The sequence below is a fragment of the Pyxicephalus adspersus genome, chromosome 6 (genome assembly GCF_032062135.1).
Source record: "Pyxicephalus adspersus chromosome 6, UCB_Pads_2.0, whole genome shotgun sequence".
In the NCBI taxonomy this organism is placed as follows: Eukaryota; Metazoa; Chordata; class Amphibia; order Anura; family Pyxicephalidae; genus Pyxicephalus; species Pyxicephalus adspersus.
The window spans coordinates 14,816,457-14,835,942 of NC_092863.1; the positions used below are offsets into that span (position 1 = coordinate 14,816,457).

Here is a 19,486-nt window from a genome sequence, read left to right on the forward strand (position 1 = left end):
TCTGCCATGTTGCATGTTATGTAGGCTTCATGCATTGAGGAACAGACATTTGGTCACGTGACCTGTGTTAAAAGTAGGGGTTATCTTTCTGATTGGCTTAGCTAAGCAAAGGTCACATAATTAGGTGATGTGAGAGTATTAGATTCACATTTTTGCCTGCAAAGTTTTTTGAAACCCTATAAGACATACTCATCTCTAACCTAATATTAAAAGATTTTTATTTTAACAATTGGGTGGGAAGAAGCTGTAGGTGGGTGTTGTGGTTAGTAAAAAATGCTGGGTGGTGCGCCCAGCTAAATAAGGTTGGGGAGAACACTGAATGTGATTATGTTAATGATTAGTGAATAGAAAATCTTCACTCACCACTAATTGAAGCTTCAGATTCTCACACTTAGTCTCTGGCATTGAGAAAAAGCCTTTGTATACAGCTCCAGGGGCTCCAACAAACTTTACCCGGGCAGGTCGCCTATCAAAATCAGCATCCACGGTGTATTGGAGAGCTAAGAACAAATTAAAAAAGAGAATTATGAGGTTGTACATTTGCACCTTAAAAGAACACATAAAGAAATAAAACCCATCAGAGAAATAATTAAGAAATGATTCGAGAAATTGAAGACCAGAACACAGACTACCTCACATGGCCAGTAATAGGACACTGTGCTATCTGAAGCCTGGTCAGAGCAGTATTACCTGTCTCTGCTTCCTACATCAATCACATGTCAACTTCCTAAGAAAATTAAAACTTGACAAGATGGACATTGCTTTTCAGAGGTTATGGCAAGTGTTTGGTGCTGGAATATCAAGTTCAAAGGTCACATTAGTTCCCACTAACCCATCAATCTGAATCTAATTTAGTATTATTCTATCACAACACTTCTGTTTTGGAGATGGCTACATTTCCTTGGAGGGGCTCCATAGAGCCTAGTTGTATCCGCCATAGATTTTAGAGGTAGCTATGTTTATTTTGTGGGGCCTCCATAGAGGTTTTAGAGGTGACTAGGTTTACTTGCAGGGACTTCTTAGGGTCTAGATGTAACCATCATAGGTTTTAGAGGGGGCTTTGTTTACTTGTGGGGCTTCTATAGAGCCCAATGCCACCGCAGAGTTAGGAGGTAGCTATGTTTTTTCTCTATGAAGCTTAATTTAAGCCATTATAGCCTTTTGGGGGTGGCTACTTTCACGTGTGGGTACTCTATAGAGCTCAATCCTAGCCATTAACAGTTTTGGAGGTGACTACCTTCTCTTGCAGGGACTCTATAGTGTCTAGTCTTAGGGACTGAAGGTTTTAGAGGTGGCTTTGTGGAGACTCAAATCGTAGCCACTGCAGCATACGTTCTCCTCCGCCCAGGGACTACAGTGTTACGTACAGCCACATGTTGGCAGACATGCACATACAAGGTGTGACAGCTCTGCTCATATTACTGAACTCACAGTGCTCCCCATTTAACCAAACAGAGCCTGGACTGTAACCAGCATCAGATATTCTCACCCCAGTGGATTGACGGCGCTTAGTATAAACAAAGGGCGCATGCGCAAAATAGAAAATAATGGTGTGCAATAGATGTAAAAGATGTGCATGCGCAAAACCAGTATATCAGGGCTTATATTTAATAATTTACCATAAATCTATTAAAATCAAATTAGGTTTTTGCAACTTTTAGTATTCGAAATTTTTTTTTATAAAAATCAATCAAAACTAAACGTCAAAATGACATCTGCAAAACTCATACTTACTTATGTTTTTCTTGTATCTGGTATTTCCAGTGCTCAGAGTGTATGAAAAGCAGAGACGGACATCCATGCTGTATAAAAAAGAAAACATATGTCTTAAGTCAATCACAAAATAACATAAACAAGCATGCAAAGGTACAGAGGGCAACCATGGTAAAACAAATTTAGTGACTTTAACTGTTGTGTGCTATATGATTACATGATGTTTTACATGATGTTAAAATTATATTGTTTTCCTTTTAAAGCAAAACCTTGATGCAGAACTAGTTAATCAGTCATAAAAGTGGGAGGGGCAGTTGGAAGCTGTATAATGAAAGTATAGCAATTAATAAGGACTTTATATACACAATATTTATTAGGAAAAAAGATGTTTTTGATCCTGAAAATGCTATTAAATAAATCCTGGTTTCCACTAGATGTGCTGTGTCCTTGTGTAAAGTGTATAACAAACTCTTGACATTGGAGACAGTTTGTAGCCCACAGCACCATCTACTGGTGGCCAACAATAATGCAAAAAAGATCATTTAAGATTATAAGTGACCTATCGTAATCAAAAATACAAAATACTTTAACCTGTAAAAAAGGGGGAAAAGAAGATTAACAGGCTAAACCAACTTGATTTTGTTTTCCCCTTTGAAATCAATATTTTACAAATAATGAATATAGACCAGTCGTTGCAATCTTAGGGGATATAAGGGACTTCACCTGCAATCATTAGTCACCGAGGAGCTGTACATAATATTCACCATATGTAACGCAGTGAATCCACCAAGGGGTGGAAGTTTGAGCATAAGGAATATAGACATCGTAGCTAATTCTTACCATGGGACTGTGGTACATTTATTGGGATCCACAAGAGTTGGTGTCACAGAGAACTCCTTTGAGATATTAATAACTGGACGAGACCTGTAAGAAAAATAATATGAACTGATTTATTTGTTCACTGTTTCCTTAAAGCATATTTATACCCAAAAACAAAGGTTCCTTTTGTGCTTTTCTTTGTATTTGATGGCTCTATGCTTACTTCTCCATTGCATCTTTAAAGGCAGCCATGATTGTCTCCCAGGCTGGACTACATATATGTCTGTCTTTGTTAATCTTTGTTATGTTGGGTGAAATTGTAGTATACGGAAGGTACATAATATTGTTTTTATGCTTTTATATCACTATGATTTTACTTTTTAGTGAGCTAGTGCATTGTTCAAGCAACAGTTGTACCTAAATGCTAACTTTCTAAGCAGAACGTTCTTCCTTTAAATTTGACACCTGCAAGTTCATTCAGCCACCAAGATCAAAAGAAAAATCACATTGAATAAAAGTTGAATGAGTGCAGAAATCTTATAATATTGCTTTCGGATACTTTTTTTTATAATATTGAGGCATATCTCTGGCAGCTACCTTTTTACAGTATTTATTACACTCCATTTCTTGAGATATTATACTACAAATGTAAAGATAAGGTAAACTTTAAGATTGCTGTCCTAAGCCTTCTGTTAGGTAACCTTAATCAGTGACCTAGATCAGCCCTAGGGACATCCAGAGGTTGCTAGAGCCTTGAGTAAATTATAGCAGGGGTTCCCTAAGACCCAGGTTCTCCCATACTAAAAAGGTCAAGAAAGACTGACCTAGATAAATTAGATTTCAACCAGTCAGCCATTCCTATTCCATCCTATTACCTCAGCAGAGCAATTTGGTCCGCCAAACTCCCCACAAGCAAGTCTGGATAGGAGTTATCATCCACATCAACACCTCCACTGATTGAGTACCCAAAGGTAGGTATCCCACCAACCTGAGAACCTTCAATAATCTACGGGTAGTAAAAAAAGAAAAAAGTATGATTATTGTTTTTACAGAACATGGTGCCAATTTATTTTTAGGAATGTATATAAAAAAGTAAAGTGACCATATACAGGTAAATAATGTTTTAGTCTTCCTCTGCTGAAGAGCAGTCACAGGAGGGTCCAGACTTCCAAGGCCAGGAGCTACATCCACATATCCAGTAGACAGGGTAGATGATGTGGACACATGACGTCTGTATTATATGACCACTTTTATATGGCCATTAGGCACTTACATCAGTCAGCTTTGACCAGCACAATGGAAAAACAAATATCCAACATATTCTACCAGGTACGGGAGAGTCATCTCCACCCGTGTATGGTCAGCTTCAAAGGAGAACAAAGAAAGGGAGATTGTACCTGACTTGGTTTAGACTGCAACCCGCTTGCTTTGCTGTGGTAGATGTACACTTTGCCCATTTCTTCAAAAGGAGCGCCCACTGCCAAGTCTGCCATAAGACAATGAATGATTAGATCACTTATTAGATGGTAATTGTCTCAAAAAAGTGAAACTTCAAAGCATGCTGTCATGTTAGTACTATGTGATTTAAAAGCATAGAAAGGCGATTGTTTGTACATGATTGGCACAACTATGTGTGGTTGGTTGCTGCTACGTTTTGTGTAGCAATCCCTTGCTACTGTTAGAATATTCACTAGTAATTTAGGTAACACATAGGAAGCACTATAACATTTCCTCTCCAGCTCTAGCATTAAATATAAGGCTGCTCTATGGGAAACATTACATAAGTGGATGGACTTGAGTTGTCAACAAAAAGTAAAAACGGGGAGTGAAAATTAGGTTGATATGGATACCAAGGGGAACACCTATCCATATCTCTCTCCAAAACACCTCTTTAATAGATCTTATAAGTGTTCTGTCTAATAAATCTAATCTAATTATTCTACAGCCATCCTTTAAACAGTCCTATATGTCCTCCCTTTCATCGTGCCATGAATCAATTTTGCTCTTTACCGGTGAATCCATCCTGATTAATGTCTCCAATGTTTGCCACAGCAAATCCAAAACCAGATGCTGTCGGCCCATACAACACCAAAGAGGGCTTATCGGTGAAACTGCCAGCCTCATTGGTATAAATGTACACTGCTCCACCCACATCTTCCTTCCGGTCAAAGTAATATGGAGCACCGACCACTATCTCTTGCCAGCTGTGAATAAAAGGATATCATGAGTTATAATTAGGAATGTAATGATATATCAGAGTGCAGACAGAAATTAGGAAACAGCATATCTTACTTTACTGATAAAATGTGGCTTATATAATGTTATTTTTTGCTCTTGAAACATGTGGTCACTAAAGGAAAGCCATATATATTCTGTCATTGTAGGTCTGGTTAAAGCAGCGTTGAAATCACCTTCTGAAAATGCTATGGTTTCTTTATATATGAGCCCCTGGCCTAAGACAGGTTCCAGGGAAGTGGTTTAAAATTCATTGAGGCCAGAAATAACATCATTTGCAGAAGAAGGTAAGGTTTGCTTTAAACTTGCACAGTGCTGATCATCTTCTGAAATGTTATTCTTTACACCCACAGTCACAGTCATTTAGAGTAGATATTGGGTCAAGACGTGATAAAAAAAATGTCCTCAATGAGTGAATGAGGGCTTCCTGTAATAAAGACCAGTCGCTGCTGTTCTTTTCTCATGTGCAGTGACTGGTTCCTGTAGTTGTCTGGAGGCCTTCTTCTAGTGGTTGTGCCTGCTAGGTCTCTCCTACATGTCTTCTCCTAGCTCAGGTAAAGTGCAGCACAGAGATGGTCATCCAGTGATGCAAATTCATGCGATCATCCTACTTCTTCCATTTGCATGCCGAACTAAAGAACAGATTTACTAGGGTGGGAATCCCAGGTGATGTTATAGGCCAAATTTGGTCAAGTATTACACCACAAATAGCTTTATTGCCTCCCCCCCAAAAAAAAAATTGTATAGGCTATGTATATTTAGAATGTTATATTTCAAGATCCAAGTGTCCTCATGCTTCAATACAATACTTTTTTAATGGTGAAATTTAAGGATTAACTAGTGGATCAGCACTGCCCTGGACAAATTACCTGTACTCTTACCGTCTGCTTGCAATATACATATTGATTAAATTCCCTTCACTAACAGCTTTGATTAAGGATGATCAGAAAAGTAACCTACTGCTATAGAGACACATAGAGTACATAAACTCTATTCTTTGTACACTTACTCATCATTGTTGAAGTCAGCCAAAGCAATAACACTGCCGAAGTAGGAGCCCACCTGATCCCCATTCAAAGTCTGTTTGAGTTTCAATGTTGGTGCCTCGATATCAGAAAGGTACACGGCCCCCTTATGTTGCCAGCGAGGAGCCCCAGATAGCACAGTGACAAGATCTCGATGGAGTACTTTGGTTCCAAGCTTAATGGTGTATCCTGTAGGGAGAAATTAAAAAACAATTAAGGAGGCAAAGGAACATGCTGAGTTTTAAATCTTTTTTAGGCACTGCTGTTATCCCCCATAAAGCATATGTCTGGGCATGGTACCACATATACTCGTATATAAACCGATCAGAATATTTACCGAAGTACTTATTTATACCTGAAAATACAAAAGATTATTTGACCTGAGTATAGGTCTAGGGTGCAAAACGCATCTGTCCCTGGTATTGCCAATTTAATGAACAGCGTTGCATAATATGTTGGCGCTATAATAATACTGTTTATTATTATTAATAGTAATATTAATATTATTAATAAGGTTTTTAACTGTAATCATTAGAAATGCCAAGACAATAATAGGAATTAAATACATTCATGTTTGATATTTTTTAAAGTGGAAAAAATAAAATCACATGGTCTGTATATTCAGGTTGTATATCTTTTATATTCCCTTTTTTTTACAGGGTAAAGTATTTTGTACTTTTAAATTGATTATGATGAGTCACTTGCTCTTAAAATATAATTTCTGCATTACTGTTTGCTACCAGTAGATGCTGCTGTGTCCTTATATTTTGAGTGTAACAAACTCCATCTGCGACCCGATAATAAACCGTGATTCTTTTTCTAATGACACTTTGCTTATACTACATCTTTGAGTGAGAAAATTAAAGGCCTTAAGTTCTGCTTTAATGTAATAATTTGCATACTGTCAGTTGCTTTTTAGCTTTTGAAACTAAGCAATACTATGCAATGAGAAGTTAATTGAAACAGCTGCGGGGACATTTTGCTGGCCCTCCGGAGACACTTGAACTGACACTTGCATAAACCACAATAACCACAGCCTATATTATATTAAGATGGCTTGGGGCAGGAGTATTTAAATGAACTAATGTATCATACAAACACCTAGAATGACAATAAAACAGAGGTTAATTAGATTCTTTTTGAATGTCATCCTATTTTAGCAAGAGTTAAAAACAGAGATGCTTTAGTTATAAATGAACTATTTCCTATTGACTTACCCTGACATAAGAAGTCACAAGCTTTTAATAAAAAGGCTCCCACAATAAGGGCTTAGGACGGTCATGCAATGGTTGAATATGTTGTGGTTTAGACTCTTTTGTCATGTGACCGCACACCGGCGATACACAATGTCTCGTATTGTCATTTTCCAAATTAACCAGATTTTCAATCTACTCTTCCTGTCTGGCGGGTTTCATATCCACGTGCTCATAAGTTTATTTTGTGATTATCAGTTGGTTTTTGTGGTTTCTATGCTCCATTTGTTCTCTAAAGTAGTTCTCTAATCCCACATATAAGATGTATATTGAAAGTGGACCGTTACAATTTACACTGCACATAAATACGCTGGGCACGTGTCAGCACAGTATTATTATGGGTAAATAGGTGCAACCTGCTATCAAGGAATAACAAAAAAACAAAAGTCCAACCAATGTCTGTGGGTTCCAAGAGCGCATATTATGCCAATAGAGACTGCTGATTTTCTGCAAACTCCAGAGGAACCTAAAGGTAACCCTGCTAAAAGCAAATATTCAGGGATCATTGGGTAAAATGTCCTTTACACTAATGGTAATGAGTATCAATTAGATAAAATAATATTGGTTCAGTCCAGCTGGTTCTGCCATTACAAGGGAGGTCAATCAGTTCCGCTCATAGACCATTAGCAACCTTTAGGGGATCCCCAGGGTTTCATGGCCCCCTAGATGAGAATGACTGGTCTTTAGTATTCAGTTATGGTGGCCTTACATTGGTCAATGGGTCCCCAAAGAGGTAAAGAATTGATATCCCCCCTATATCATTTTTTTTACTTGGCATGACCACCATGTATCAGTTGTCCAACTGAGCACTGCTCCACTCTGCTCACACCTTCATAATATTGAAAATCAGCAAAGAATGATCCTAACAACCAAAAGCAAGTTTTAAGTGCCCTTTAAACATTTACAGTTATGTCTGTGAGCTGAACACAAGTATTAGGTACAATGGTCCTTGAGGAAAACACACCCAGAAGGAGAAAGGGGAACAATACACACCATGCAAACAGTTCTGTACAAACTGACTCAGCTCCACATTCAGGGCACATTCAGCACACAACAAGTCCTGACCAAAGATCTGGCATTCCACAAAGCTTAGCCTTATCCCTCTTGATACAAGCTGTAACTGCAAGTGGGATGACTTCATAGAAGGATATTGGGTGTGATATGTATGACACACAGGTAGGAGAAAGTGTCTAAAGGCTGAGGAAATTGTTAATAAAGGGAAAGTAATTGCAATATTTGGCGTGTGAGATATAATTGCAATATATACCTTAGGGCCCAACTTTAGAAAAACCTGTCCTCTGCCAGCATACTGCAAAGAAGTTTCTTGGCTATCTGTGTGTAAGACATGGCCTCCCTGCAGAGGTCCAGGACTCCCCTAGCTGTCCAACTGTGGCTATGCAGTCAGAGTAGCTTGTGCTTCCTCTGCAGAGTGACCACTGCTTCAGCACATAGAACAAAGGCCATTCTCTGCTGAAATGGGACAGGCTGATGTACCTGCAATATATTGGCTAAATTTCAACAGAACGTTTCAAAGGACTTAAGACTCCAATCACACAACTGCTATGCATTAACACATGCCATGTAGTTCTGCACGTTATGTTTTCAACACGTTTGTTTTCAATGGGTTTTAAACACAGAGGACAATAATACACAAATAATGTATCTTCAATGATCCCTTTAGAAGCTGAAAAATATTTCAGTAGCCGCTGATTAATAACAAGCAGCCGTATAATGAAATAGGTGATCTCAGCCGGCCGGCACAGAAAACACAGAGCACTTAGTGAGATAAGCCACACCGAGGTAAAGGACACAGGAAGCGATGAGATCATGACGTACCCATGTAGATGTTGTACAAGTCTCCCTTTGGCGAAGAAATATCAAACGTGTCATCAATCCCAAAATCTGACTTCACCCTCTGCAGAATGAAGTCGGAGCCTAAAACACAGCGAACGGAAAACAAGTCAGCTTATTCATAGCTTCTAATTAAACATTTCACATTCCTTTGCTTAATTTTTTGGGTGCACCATGTGCCAGAATAGTGTCCTATAGGTCATATTAGAAAATAAAGGGGCGCAAACTGTCCACGCTAAAGCAATTCTGAGCTTGGGGTGGTCAGAAACCTACCGTAGGGCATAGGGATTGGAAGGATCACCAGGTATTTAGTATGGATTCAAGTGAATGCATACAAGAAGGAACCATTATTTGGAAAATGAGGTGCATTGTGCATTGTAGTCCCAAGCTGTAAAAATCTCAGCTAAATAAAAGTAAGGAGATGATGAGAGCCAGCCACCACCAGAATAAGAATGGCAAAACATTATTCAAGGCAGGTTGTGGTTTTCTATATATACATCAAAGTCTATCTTTCTACCACCTGCATGGAAAAATTAGATTTATGTTTTATGTTATTAGATTAGTTTTATGTTATTTGAACTACGGCAAGACTTGTTCCCCCTCCCCACCCTTTTGTTTTGATGTTTGATCGCACCTTAAATTGGCCCCCTAAATCAAACCTTGCCACCATGGGGCATGTTCTTACCTTGCCAGGTATAAGCCCCAGGAGCTCCGAAATACAGCATGTTGTCAATGAATCCTCCACTAATGCCCATCTGACACATGCCAGTGTTGTCTAGATCAGTGTGGACATTGCACATCTCGTTGTGGTAGGTCTGCCATTCATCCTGATTATTGTATAATAAGTCATTTCCACGTACATAGCACTTTCCAATCATCCTGTATTGTTCTTCTCTAATGCCCACGGAAACCTGCACTGATGTATATCGATGGGCACATACCTGGAAGAATAAAATAAAACCGCTCCAATATATATAGATCTCAATTACATTTTTGTTTGCCTATGGTTCAGCAGGCTGCAACATTATCTACTATAGAGGCATAATATATTTCAAAAATCATTTTCTGTATCATTCAATAATCCCAGAATGCTTCACTTCGGTCCTGCATGCCAATGTTTTTAACATTCTGCAGATATAACTCCATTAATCAAAAGCCAATTTTACAAATTGAATGACAAATCCCTGAATTCACACTTTCCTAATTACAGGGCATGTTGCCCAACGCCGGCAATTTGCATGACTGTGCAGAAATTCAAAAAGAGAACACATAAATACCATTTATCCTATGAAAAACAATATATAGAAGGAGTTCTTTATAGACATTTTTTTTGGTGCCTGTTGCTGATTAAAGCTTTTTGACTTTCCATCATCAGATATGCTTACTGCTGTGGAAAACAAAAAGAATACCCCCCAAAAAAAAGAGGAAGATCTTCCACGATGCCAAGATCAGTGCTCTTCCGTAAATTATTTCTATATTTCTTTGACTTTAGGGCTTGTTAAGAACAGGGGTTCCCAGACTGCTCACAACGGTTGGAACCTTGCTAGCTGCTCAACCAACCCAACTTCTGTGCTTGTTCCTAATGAATCAGCAATGGAACATTTACAGAGGGCAGTGCTACCCTTTACATATTCATTTATTATGGGCAGCCATGGGTAAGATGCTACATGTATCGTCTCACTCGCAGGCATGATTCAGGGGTGTGTGGGTGCAGTAAGTACACCACACCATCAACTAGCCCTTACTTTTAAGAGCAGTCAACATCACGTTGCTACAATTTTGCCATTGGACTGTATTGCCTACTAATACTGAGCATAAATACTCTGCTATGAGCCCTCTCCACTGCCCTTTCCTATCCTGCTGTCCTTGACAGATGCATATAGGTGGCTTATAGTAAGCAGAACCCTGCATGATGCTTTGCATACCCCTTTACAGTCATAAAATTCCCAGCACACATTTACTTAGACACTGATCTCAGCTAATCTTATCAAGGACTCCTTTTTGTTTTAACCGGCAATGACAATTATGATGCATTGCAGATGTCTGACATTTTCCAATATCCTGATGCAGCAGACAGAAGAGGAAGGTGACAAGAGGGGCAGCTGCAAATGCAGAGCGGGAGCACTTCAGGATACAGGAAGCCTAACCTTACTTGGCATAAGAGAAGGAAAATGACACATAGATTTAAAAGAAGGACAATACTACTCTTCAAAAAGGTACACAGTTTATGCCTTGGAAACAAATATTTTCTCCTTGGGGTAAACAGCTACTATACCAATTGAGCATTGAAGCTTTTACTTTATAGCAAGCCTATGGTGAAGGGGGAAGAGATTTAATGCAGAAATAACCATGGTGTGATTAAAATATGATACCCCATGTCTCAAGTAAGGTATTTCCAGCATGTTCTGCGTTTCACATGCGCCCCCCAATATTCTAAAGCTTTTACTCACCAGGACATGGCCCCCAGGTCCTTGTGATTCTACCGTGACTCCCAACCACATGTTCTCAATTATGTTACGGCCAGGCTGACCTGTGGACACAAGAGCATCATATGAAATCTTTATTATATATTAAATAACATCAATTGTTGGTATTTAATAACGGGAGGAAGACTTGCATTAATGTCTCTGGCAATAAGCTCTATGCCATTCTTTGCTCCTGTGGGTAGAGCCTCAGACTTATAAATAGTACAGGACCAGCATGGGCCTCACATTGATGGCCTCTTGTTCTTGCATTGTACATGATGGCAACGGCTCGGTGGTGGCCATACAACCAATGAAGAGAAGCTTTTTGGGAGGACTGATCATCGCTTTCACAAAAAGGAAGCCATTGGAATCACTTGCACACCACCTCAAACAAATGAGCATTAAACCTCCAATAAACTGTAGAAAACCCAAATTATTTTTGTTGGTCAAGCCTTTAAATCTGTCCATTTTCTCCCATGTCTAAAAATCAACTGATAGATAGCAATGAAATTAGTTAGGTGTTTCTAAATAGGAACAGCATACAGGACCAGTATAAACAGTTGGACGGGCTCAGTAATACCCATAAAACCCATAAATCAAATAGTTGTGTTCAAGGGATCTAACTCTACAGAAATACTAGAAACCCCATCAATGGCTTTTCAGAATGAAAAGTGAGTATAGAGTTGGCACAATTTTACATTTCTAAGAGATGCACACTATAGTACAAACTTTCTCAACCTTTTTACACTAGGGGAACCCTAGAAATAACTTTCAGGTTTAAAGCAGAAGTAAACCCAAAACAATAAAATCACAATTGCCTTTATTCCCGCAGATCGTCAGGAGGTTTCTTTCATTGAGTCCCGCGTCGAGGGAGTGCTAGGCACAGACATCTTCTCCTCTCTTTTTCTGCACTGGATCGGGTGACGTAGATTGGGAAAAAACTTGCCGATTTCACTGAGCATGCGTCCCTATTGATAAAAGGGCTCCTTTTGCGCATGCCCGAGCATCTCGAGGAGCAGCCAAGAGCCTCCCGGGATGCGTGACGTAGGTATCTCAGGAGGCTCTGTGCTCCCATTCCATTTAAGGGATCGGTTGCATTTAAAAAAAACAATAACAAACAAAATTTTTTCTTTAAATAAAAGGGTTGTCTATTCTTTTATGTAAAGTAAAAATTTTGAGTTTATGTACGTTTTAAGTAACACTTGCTATAGGTACCATATCTACAGCTCACAGTATACGGACCTCATGGGAGGAAAGCCGCTAACATTGCTGGCCTTTGGGAAAAATGTCACCCCTATAGATAATTGCTTATTGCTCCCAACCCCTGGAGGAGATCCCTAAGGTTCTACAGATCCCTGGTTAAGAAACATTACTCCAACACATCTAATTGTGTTTTGAAGACCAGCTACATCTCCAAGATATCACAGCTAATAGTTAACTGATAAAACACACAAGGCTACTACATCCGCCATCCCTTCAAATTATTTTCCATTCGGTGAACAAACAAATTTTTGCTTGTATAAATATAATTAGCAACCCACAGCTGTCTATCTGCCAGATTACACCTCTGCTGATGCCGTGCCAGCCCCGTCCTAGAGACATGTGGGAGAAATATATTTAGACTTTATGGAATGTCAAGTTAAAGAACTCCTAACATATAGGTAAGAATTCCACACATTACAGTCATACAGTAATATTTACATTTTTGAAATTTGACCTAAAGCAGGCCTAGACTACAGAATAAACACAAATCTGAAATGTATTTATATAATGTTTGGCATGTTGCTTGGCCTAAGAAACTTCTTATATATCATATTTATATTTTATTTATGCCATGGATCATTGGTGATTGGTTTATTGTTAGAACAAATTTATTACAAATAAATTCAGACCAGTATCATTTTGATCTGCATTTGTTATGTAAAAAAAGCTTTCACAATGCAGACCAAAGCAATAAATTATAACAACAGCCTTACATGCAACACATTTTCATCTACCCTATACCTTTATATCTATAATACCGTTTATTTTGGGGTATTTTTCCTTCCATCCACAATGCAGAACTGGGAGTAGTCAATCACCAAGCTTGCACACCACCATGTGAGGGAGGATCCATCAATAAGGTAATATTGGTCATTTTAGACCAGTGTATCTCAACTAGGGTTCAGTGGAACCCTAGAGTTCCTCCATAGTTTGCTAGGGGTTCCTTGAACCATAAACAATCTGTACCTTCTGCGTAAATTTAACCCCCCTAGTGTTAATCCCGAGTGTGACTCGGGGTGGATTTTCCATGCAAAAAGTGGTAATCCCGAGTCACACTCGGGGTTGCTTAAAACATAAAAAAACCCACTTACCTAATTTTGTTGGTGTCCCCCAGCATCCTGCTGGTCCCTTTGGACACATCTTCTCTCTTCGATCTTCTCCCAAGGTGTGCAGGAACGGCGGGAAATTCAAATAATTTTGTATTAGATTCAATACAAAATAGCTGTATTGAGTCCAATACAAAGAAATCTTGATATATATTATACAAGCTACTGTACAGTTATATTACATGTTTAACACATTTTTTATTTTTAACAGATTTTTGTGTTTTTTTATTTAAAGTTTATTATAAAATTTAATAAATATTGGACATATTTCGGTGAGTTATATCTAAGAATTATAGACTTGCAATGTAAAATAAATTTCCATGCAAAAAAATGTAACGCTTTTTGCATGGAAATACGGACAGAATTAGAACACTAGGGGGTTACCTTACAGCAGTGTTTTTCAACCTTTTTTGAGCCACGGCACATTTATTACATTAAAAAAATCCTGCGGCACACCACAAATCAAAAGTGTTACAAAATTACACTTTGTAGCTAATTCTCGCCTCTAAAAATAAACAAGGCGCTTGAGCTACCTACTGCCACCCACTGACATGGAAGAGTATTACATTACTCTGCCAGTCACTACAGCACAGGCACTCGACAATGGTAATTGGATAATTTCCCACGGTACACCTGAAGATCTCTCACGGCACACTAGTGTGCCACGGAACAGTGGTTGAATATCACTTCCTTACAGCACAGTGGCTCAGTGGTTAGCTCTCTGGCCTTCGCAGCGCTAGGTTTCGGGTTCGACACTTGGCCAAGATACTATCTGCATGGAGTTTGCAGGTTCTCCCTATGTTTGCCTGGGTTTTCTCCGGGTACTCTGGTTTACTGCCCCAATCCAAAAACATTCAGTTAGGTTAATTGGCTTCCCCACAAAAATTGACTTTAGACTGTAATAAAGACATATGGCTATGGTAGGGACATTAGATTGTGAGCCTCTTCGAGGGACAGCTAGTTGCATGACAATGGACTTTGTATAGCGCTGCGTAATATGTTGGCGCTTTATAAACACTGTGTAATAATAATAACTGACACCAATTATATATTTGGTCATCTGCAATGGTGGCAATCTTCTTCCCAGTGGTCGGAAATTTAGGAGGCAATCTTCCCAATGACCATCATGCTAATATACTATAAGCTGTGTATATAGTAATAATAGCAGCAGTCCCCAAAGACCTAAATCCTATCGTTTAAGGGTTTCCTCATGTTAAAAAGTAGAGTAAGGTTGTTTTAGACTGCAGTATATGTAATTTACTTCCAATTCTTAATATGAAATCTCTTAAAAATTCACTTTTGGGTAGACTGACCTTTCAATAGGTGTAACAACATGATAGGTTTACATTCATGCAATAGCTACTTTTTATTGATTAGCTGTCTGTCTTCCTTTTCATACCATACTTAGGGTGTTCCCCAGAGAATACAACCCACATGCCCAATAATTGCCCATCTATGGGTAGAACTTATAATGGTAAAGTCACAATGATATCAAGATCAAAGCAAATCGAAAAAAACCTGATTGGAGAAACTTACTTTCTTGATCGATAGAGACACGGAAACAATCTGATTTTGACATGGTGATAGGGCACGCATAGAGGGCACCTGTCCGGTTAACATTGACACCAGGTGGAGCTGCATCTTGGGGAGCCCCCGCCAACAACCTGCAAAAGTCATAAAAATGGAATCATTAGTACATTCAGTTTGTATGGTATTTTATACCTAAAAAAATCATGATTGCAATCTTTGCTTAGGATTTCGAAAGGCCCTGTTTTTATATTTATGGCAAAACAAGAACATTTTATCTATATTTCAAGCATCAATGGGATTTAGAACCTGTCATACCTCTGGAACCCGTTACACTCACTTCTAAACCAGAGATATCCAGGTTGGAGTAATTGGTAACATCCATAAATACTTTTATAGCTTGGCATACCAATGTATAAATTGCCCATGCAAATGTTTGTTGCAATTTCATCTGTTAATTAGGTAAATGAAAGATGCAATTGCAGTATTATTTCTGTTTAAAAATTAGAAGGAGGTGGCAGATTCATTGGAAAAACATAATTGGCAGAAATACCCCGTCTCCCATACCCCTACACCCTGGAGGAGGGGGTACTTAGATCTGGCGGCTCCATTGTTTGGTTACATTCTGCACTGTAAGTCGTCACAATTCTGGTTAAGCCTATAAATTATAGGTTTTAATTATAGAACACCCTGTATATGGGAATATAAGCGTGTTCTGTGATTGGCCAAAGCGAAAGAGGCCATGAAAATAAAACTCATGCAGCAGCAAATGAGAGTCACAGATTTTACTTTCGAACCTGGGCTGAAGGTACAGTGGCAATTTCCAAAAAAAAATTATTTAGGTTGGCATTAGGCTACGCACACACGTTAGATTAATGTCGCTGGAAACTATTTTTCCTGATCATTTCCTGTACATACAGTGCCTATCTGTTCTATGGAGAGAGGAGGACAAGCAAGGGGCACCCCGCTGTATCCTCTTTAGGAAAGCACAGTGGTCATGCCCACTGCTTGGTCTTTCATTAACCCGCCAGGAGGGATCAATGAATGACATTAGAGTAGCGCTGTACAAATGCTAGATTTTTGCACGAGACCTGCATGAACATTCACAATCATCCAGCGTCCATACACCCTAAGGCTTAATATGCAGTGTACAGGGAAATTCAGGACCAGGCTGTGTTTTCCAGCAGGGGGTCAGAATCACAAATCATTAAGCAAGTAAAACATTGCTATTATATGTATTTCGTATTTTTAATTGTTCATCAATTACGTAATTTTTCTCGGAGATTCTTTTGAAAGCAGACAACTTTACAAGTAATGAGCTCTGTGTAACTTCCCAGCCAAGTCCAGGGGTAATAAACTGGCAATATATTATAAATAAGTTCACTCCAAGCGCAGTATATCATCCAAATACCAGAGAGAAGGATGTCAGTGCAGCATTTTTGCTGAATAATCATTGTGTCTTTCTGCAGGATTTAATTTGCCGTCTCCCACTCCATTTTTCCTCCGGTCCTCCTCCTTCCCATACCTTCTCTCCCCTGTATCCTGATGAAGTGTTTAGACTGTGGTGGTCTGTTTTACATCACCAGAGGGTGGGAAGGTGTCTGCACACATACCTGCATATTAGAAGCGCTTTAACCCGTTTTATCACTACAAATGGCTGAGCTCATGATTACAATTCATAGTTGGAGCATCTGCATGGCTTAGCCTTGGGCAACCTCTGACTCTCCAGCTGTTGTAAAACTATTAGTCTTTGCGTGCTTTGTTAGCTAATGTCTTGAAGGCCACACTAAGAGCTGAAGGTTCACATGGACTGTAAAAATCAGTGTTTGCAGCACTTAAGACAACACCAGTTACCATTGATCATTAATCATCCAATAGATTTGTAATGGAGTATTAAGGCTGACATTTAGAGACAGCGATTGGATGGTTATGCATCAGGCCGATATTGGACACAACATCTACTGAATCCAATGTTTGCGGAGTCCAAATATCGTGATATATTTGCACAAATGACCTGCAAATGATGAATGAGAGTAGGATGGTGCACTTGAGAATGGGATAAATGTCCATTATGTCTTTTTAGCGTTCACTTTGCAATCTCTCCATTCCAGCCAAATTCTTCAGATGCCTGACATTTCATCCAGGTAAAGCAAAATGAAACTTCCAGGTGCATCAAAATAAACGTCTCAGGCTACATTCAGACTAGCTTTACTTCATTGTGGCACTTACTGCCTCTAGGCACCTACTGTCAAACACTGGGTGCCTGGGAGCTGTAATGGGCTGTCCCTGCTAGGCTAATATAAGTCATTGCAAGCAGCGGGGAGGCAAACTCCTGGATACCACATGTAGTGTTTAAAAAAACACGCAGCAATGCTGCTCATTTGGCACAAAGTTAAATATAATATTCAAGCGGTTTTAAGTGGTAAAGCTGTTCAAAATCACTATCTGAACCCAGATAGCAGCCACGGAAAGTGCCCTGGGAACATGATGCAGGAATCAATCAGTGTGATTTCAGATCTTGCGATCACAAGACAGCCAAATCCTGGTGATCCTTAGAGATTTAATATTCAACAATACTGTTGGCTTCAGCTGTCACTGTGCCCTTCAGTGGTGTAGGGACAGCTGAAGCCAGCAAGTGAATTTCAATACAGAGAGTTTTAAAAAGGAAGAATATTGGTTAATTGTAAAATAACCAAAATATGCACATTAAAATATATTAATTTATTAGCCTATATTTAACAAAAATGATTGATGTAGGCAAATTTGCCATAAGAAGTAATGCTATAGGGCACAAATTCTGGTCATCAAAATGTGAAGAAAAACATAAAGGGACTTAAGGGAGTTAATGTCTGGTGAATTGTCAGACCTGGGAGTTTTTCATCATGTTTTTGCACAACAAAAGACTTAATTGAATGTTTGTCTTACACCTCCTGTTAAATGAGGAGTAATGGATTTCTAGCTGCAAGGATGAGTGCTGGGGCCCCTGCCTGGCAGCAATGATATGGTGTGTTTGTAGCCCTATAAGGGGTTAATGATCCAAATAATCCCCATGATGGGTAACGGTAAAAGCTTGTGCTGTGACTAATAGCAGGAGACTCACTACCTGCATGTCTGGAATGCCTGGGGTAGGAGGTGATTCAGAGGAAACAGCAGATAACACTCAACATGCCACACCCTGAGTGACACACAACGGGCAATGCCAAGCTCCATTCACGCACACATACTCCAACACAATGACAAGCTTAGGCAGGTCACGTGGCTGCGGTGCCAACTTGAATGACACAAAATACTACATCAAGAAAGGTATTCAATGGCAGTACATTCAGACCTTTTAATACTCAATGATAAGTGTGAACATGGAGTGGGCAACACCTTCATACAGCTCTGCCAGCATTCTAAGTGGTGTGTATACATGATGGATGCCAAATCACACCTTTCTTATCATAACACGACACTATTGTAGAACACGGAGTGAGAACCATACTTGAAGTCCTAAGCAGAGAAGCAATTCTAATTTTAAATGACATGTGAGCAAGGTTGTAGTTACCATAATGACACCAGTGGGCCACCACAAGGGACAGAAGAATTTAGGAGGCAAAAAGCCTAAAATACATAATTTGTTATCTTCTAACCGCTCAGCATTTGTGACTAAAATTCATAGTGGGTGCAGGTGAGGTTCAGAGAAGTCAAAGAACCCTTTATAGTTCAGCAAACATAAAAAACATAAATACATTCTAGCATTAGCATTAAAAGGTAATAATTCTATCCTTCTGCTACCCAAGCTGATATAATGATTAGAAATTGTCACCAAACTCTTCAGGAAGTGACACTTCCTAGTCTGCCAATTTTCTGGCCCTTTTGCATTCCTTCCACCTATCCCAAAAGTCACTATAGCTCACAGTAGCAATGTACAGGTAATCAGGTGAAACCACTGAGCACAGAGGAGAATCAGAAGGGAAAATGTTGGTTTCTTAAGAATCTTTGGTCATGACTTCTTTTTAACTAGAAAGTTGCAAGAGGTCACCTGATGATTGCCACCGGACCATCAGAATTTGCCATATTGTGCTCGGGATCCTCGCTTTAAAGCATTTCACTGTACATTTTAGTTTGAGCTATTGAGCTCAGTAAAAAATAGGTTTTAGTTTTTTACTACAGGAAGCAAGGATAGCTCATAAAATATCTGGCAAGACTCTAGAGCTCCAACTATTGTAAAACAAAGTAAAAGGTAT

The 19,486-nt window shown here is 39.1% G+C and overlaps 1 protein-coding gene across 2 annotated transcripts in view; it reads right to left on the reverse strand.

Annotated features, from left to right (window-relative positions):
* Positions 1-19,486, reverse strand: part of ITGA3 (integrin subunit alpha 3) — a 51,993-nt gene that overhangs the window by 17,004 nt on the left and 15,503 nt on the right. For both annotated transcript variants that reach the window (XM_072414728.1, XM_072414729.1), the window contains exons 2-12: positions 15,267-15,394; positions 11,347-11,426; positions 9,582-9,837; positions 8,882-8,980; positions 5,777-5,981; positions 4,543-4,736; positions 3,930-4,018; positions 3,408-3,538; positions 2,554-2,637; positions 1,735-1,802; positions 364-500 (exon numbers count right to left, since the gene is read on the reverse strand). In XM_072414728.1, coding sequence (XP_072270829.1) covers positions 364-500; positions 1,735-1,802; positions 2,554-2,637; positions 3,408-3,538; positions 3,930-4,018; positions 4,543-4,736; positions 5,777-5,981; positions 8,882-8,980; positions 9,582-9,837; positions 11,347-11,426; positions 15,267-15,394 — 1,471 coding nt within the window. The remainder of the gene's footprint in view (positions 1-363; positions 501-1,734; positions 1,803-2,553; positions 2,638-3,407; positions 3,539-3,929; positions 4,019-4,542; positions 4,737-5,776; positions 5,982-8,881; positions 8,981-9,581; positions 9,838-11,346; positions 11,427-15,266; positions 15,395-19,486) is intronic.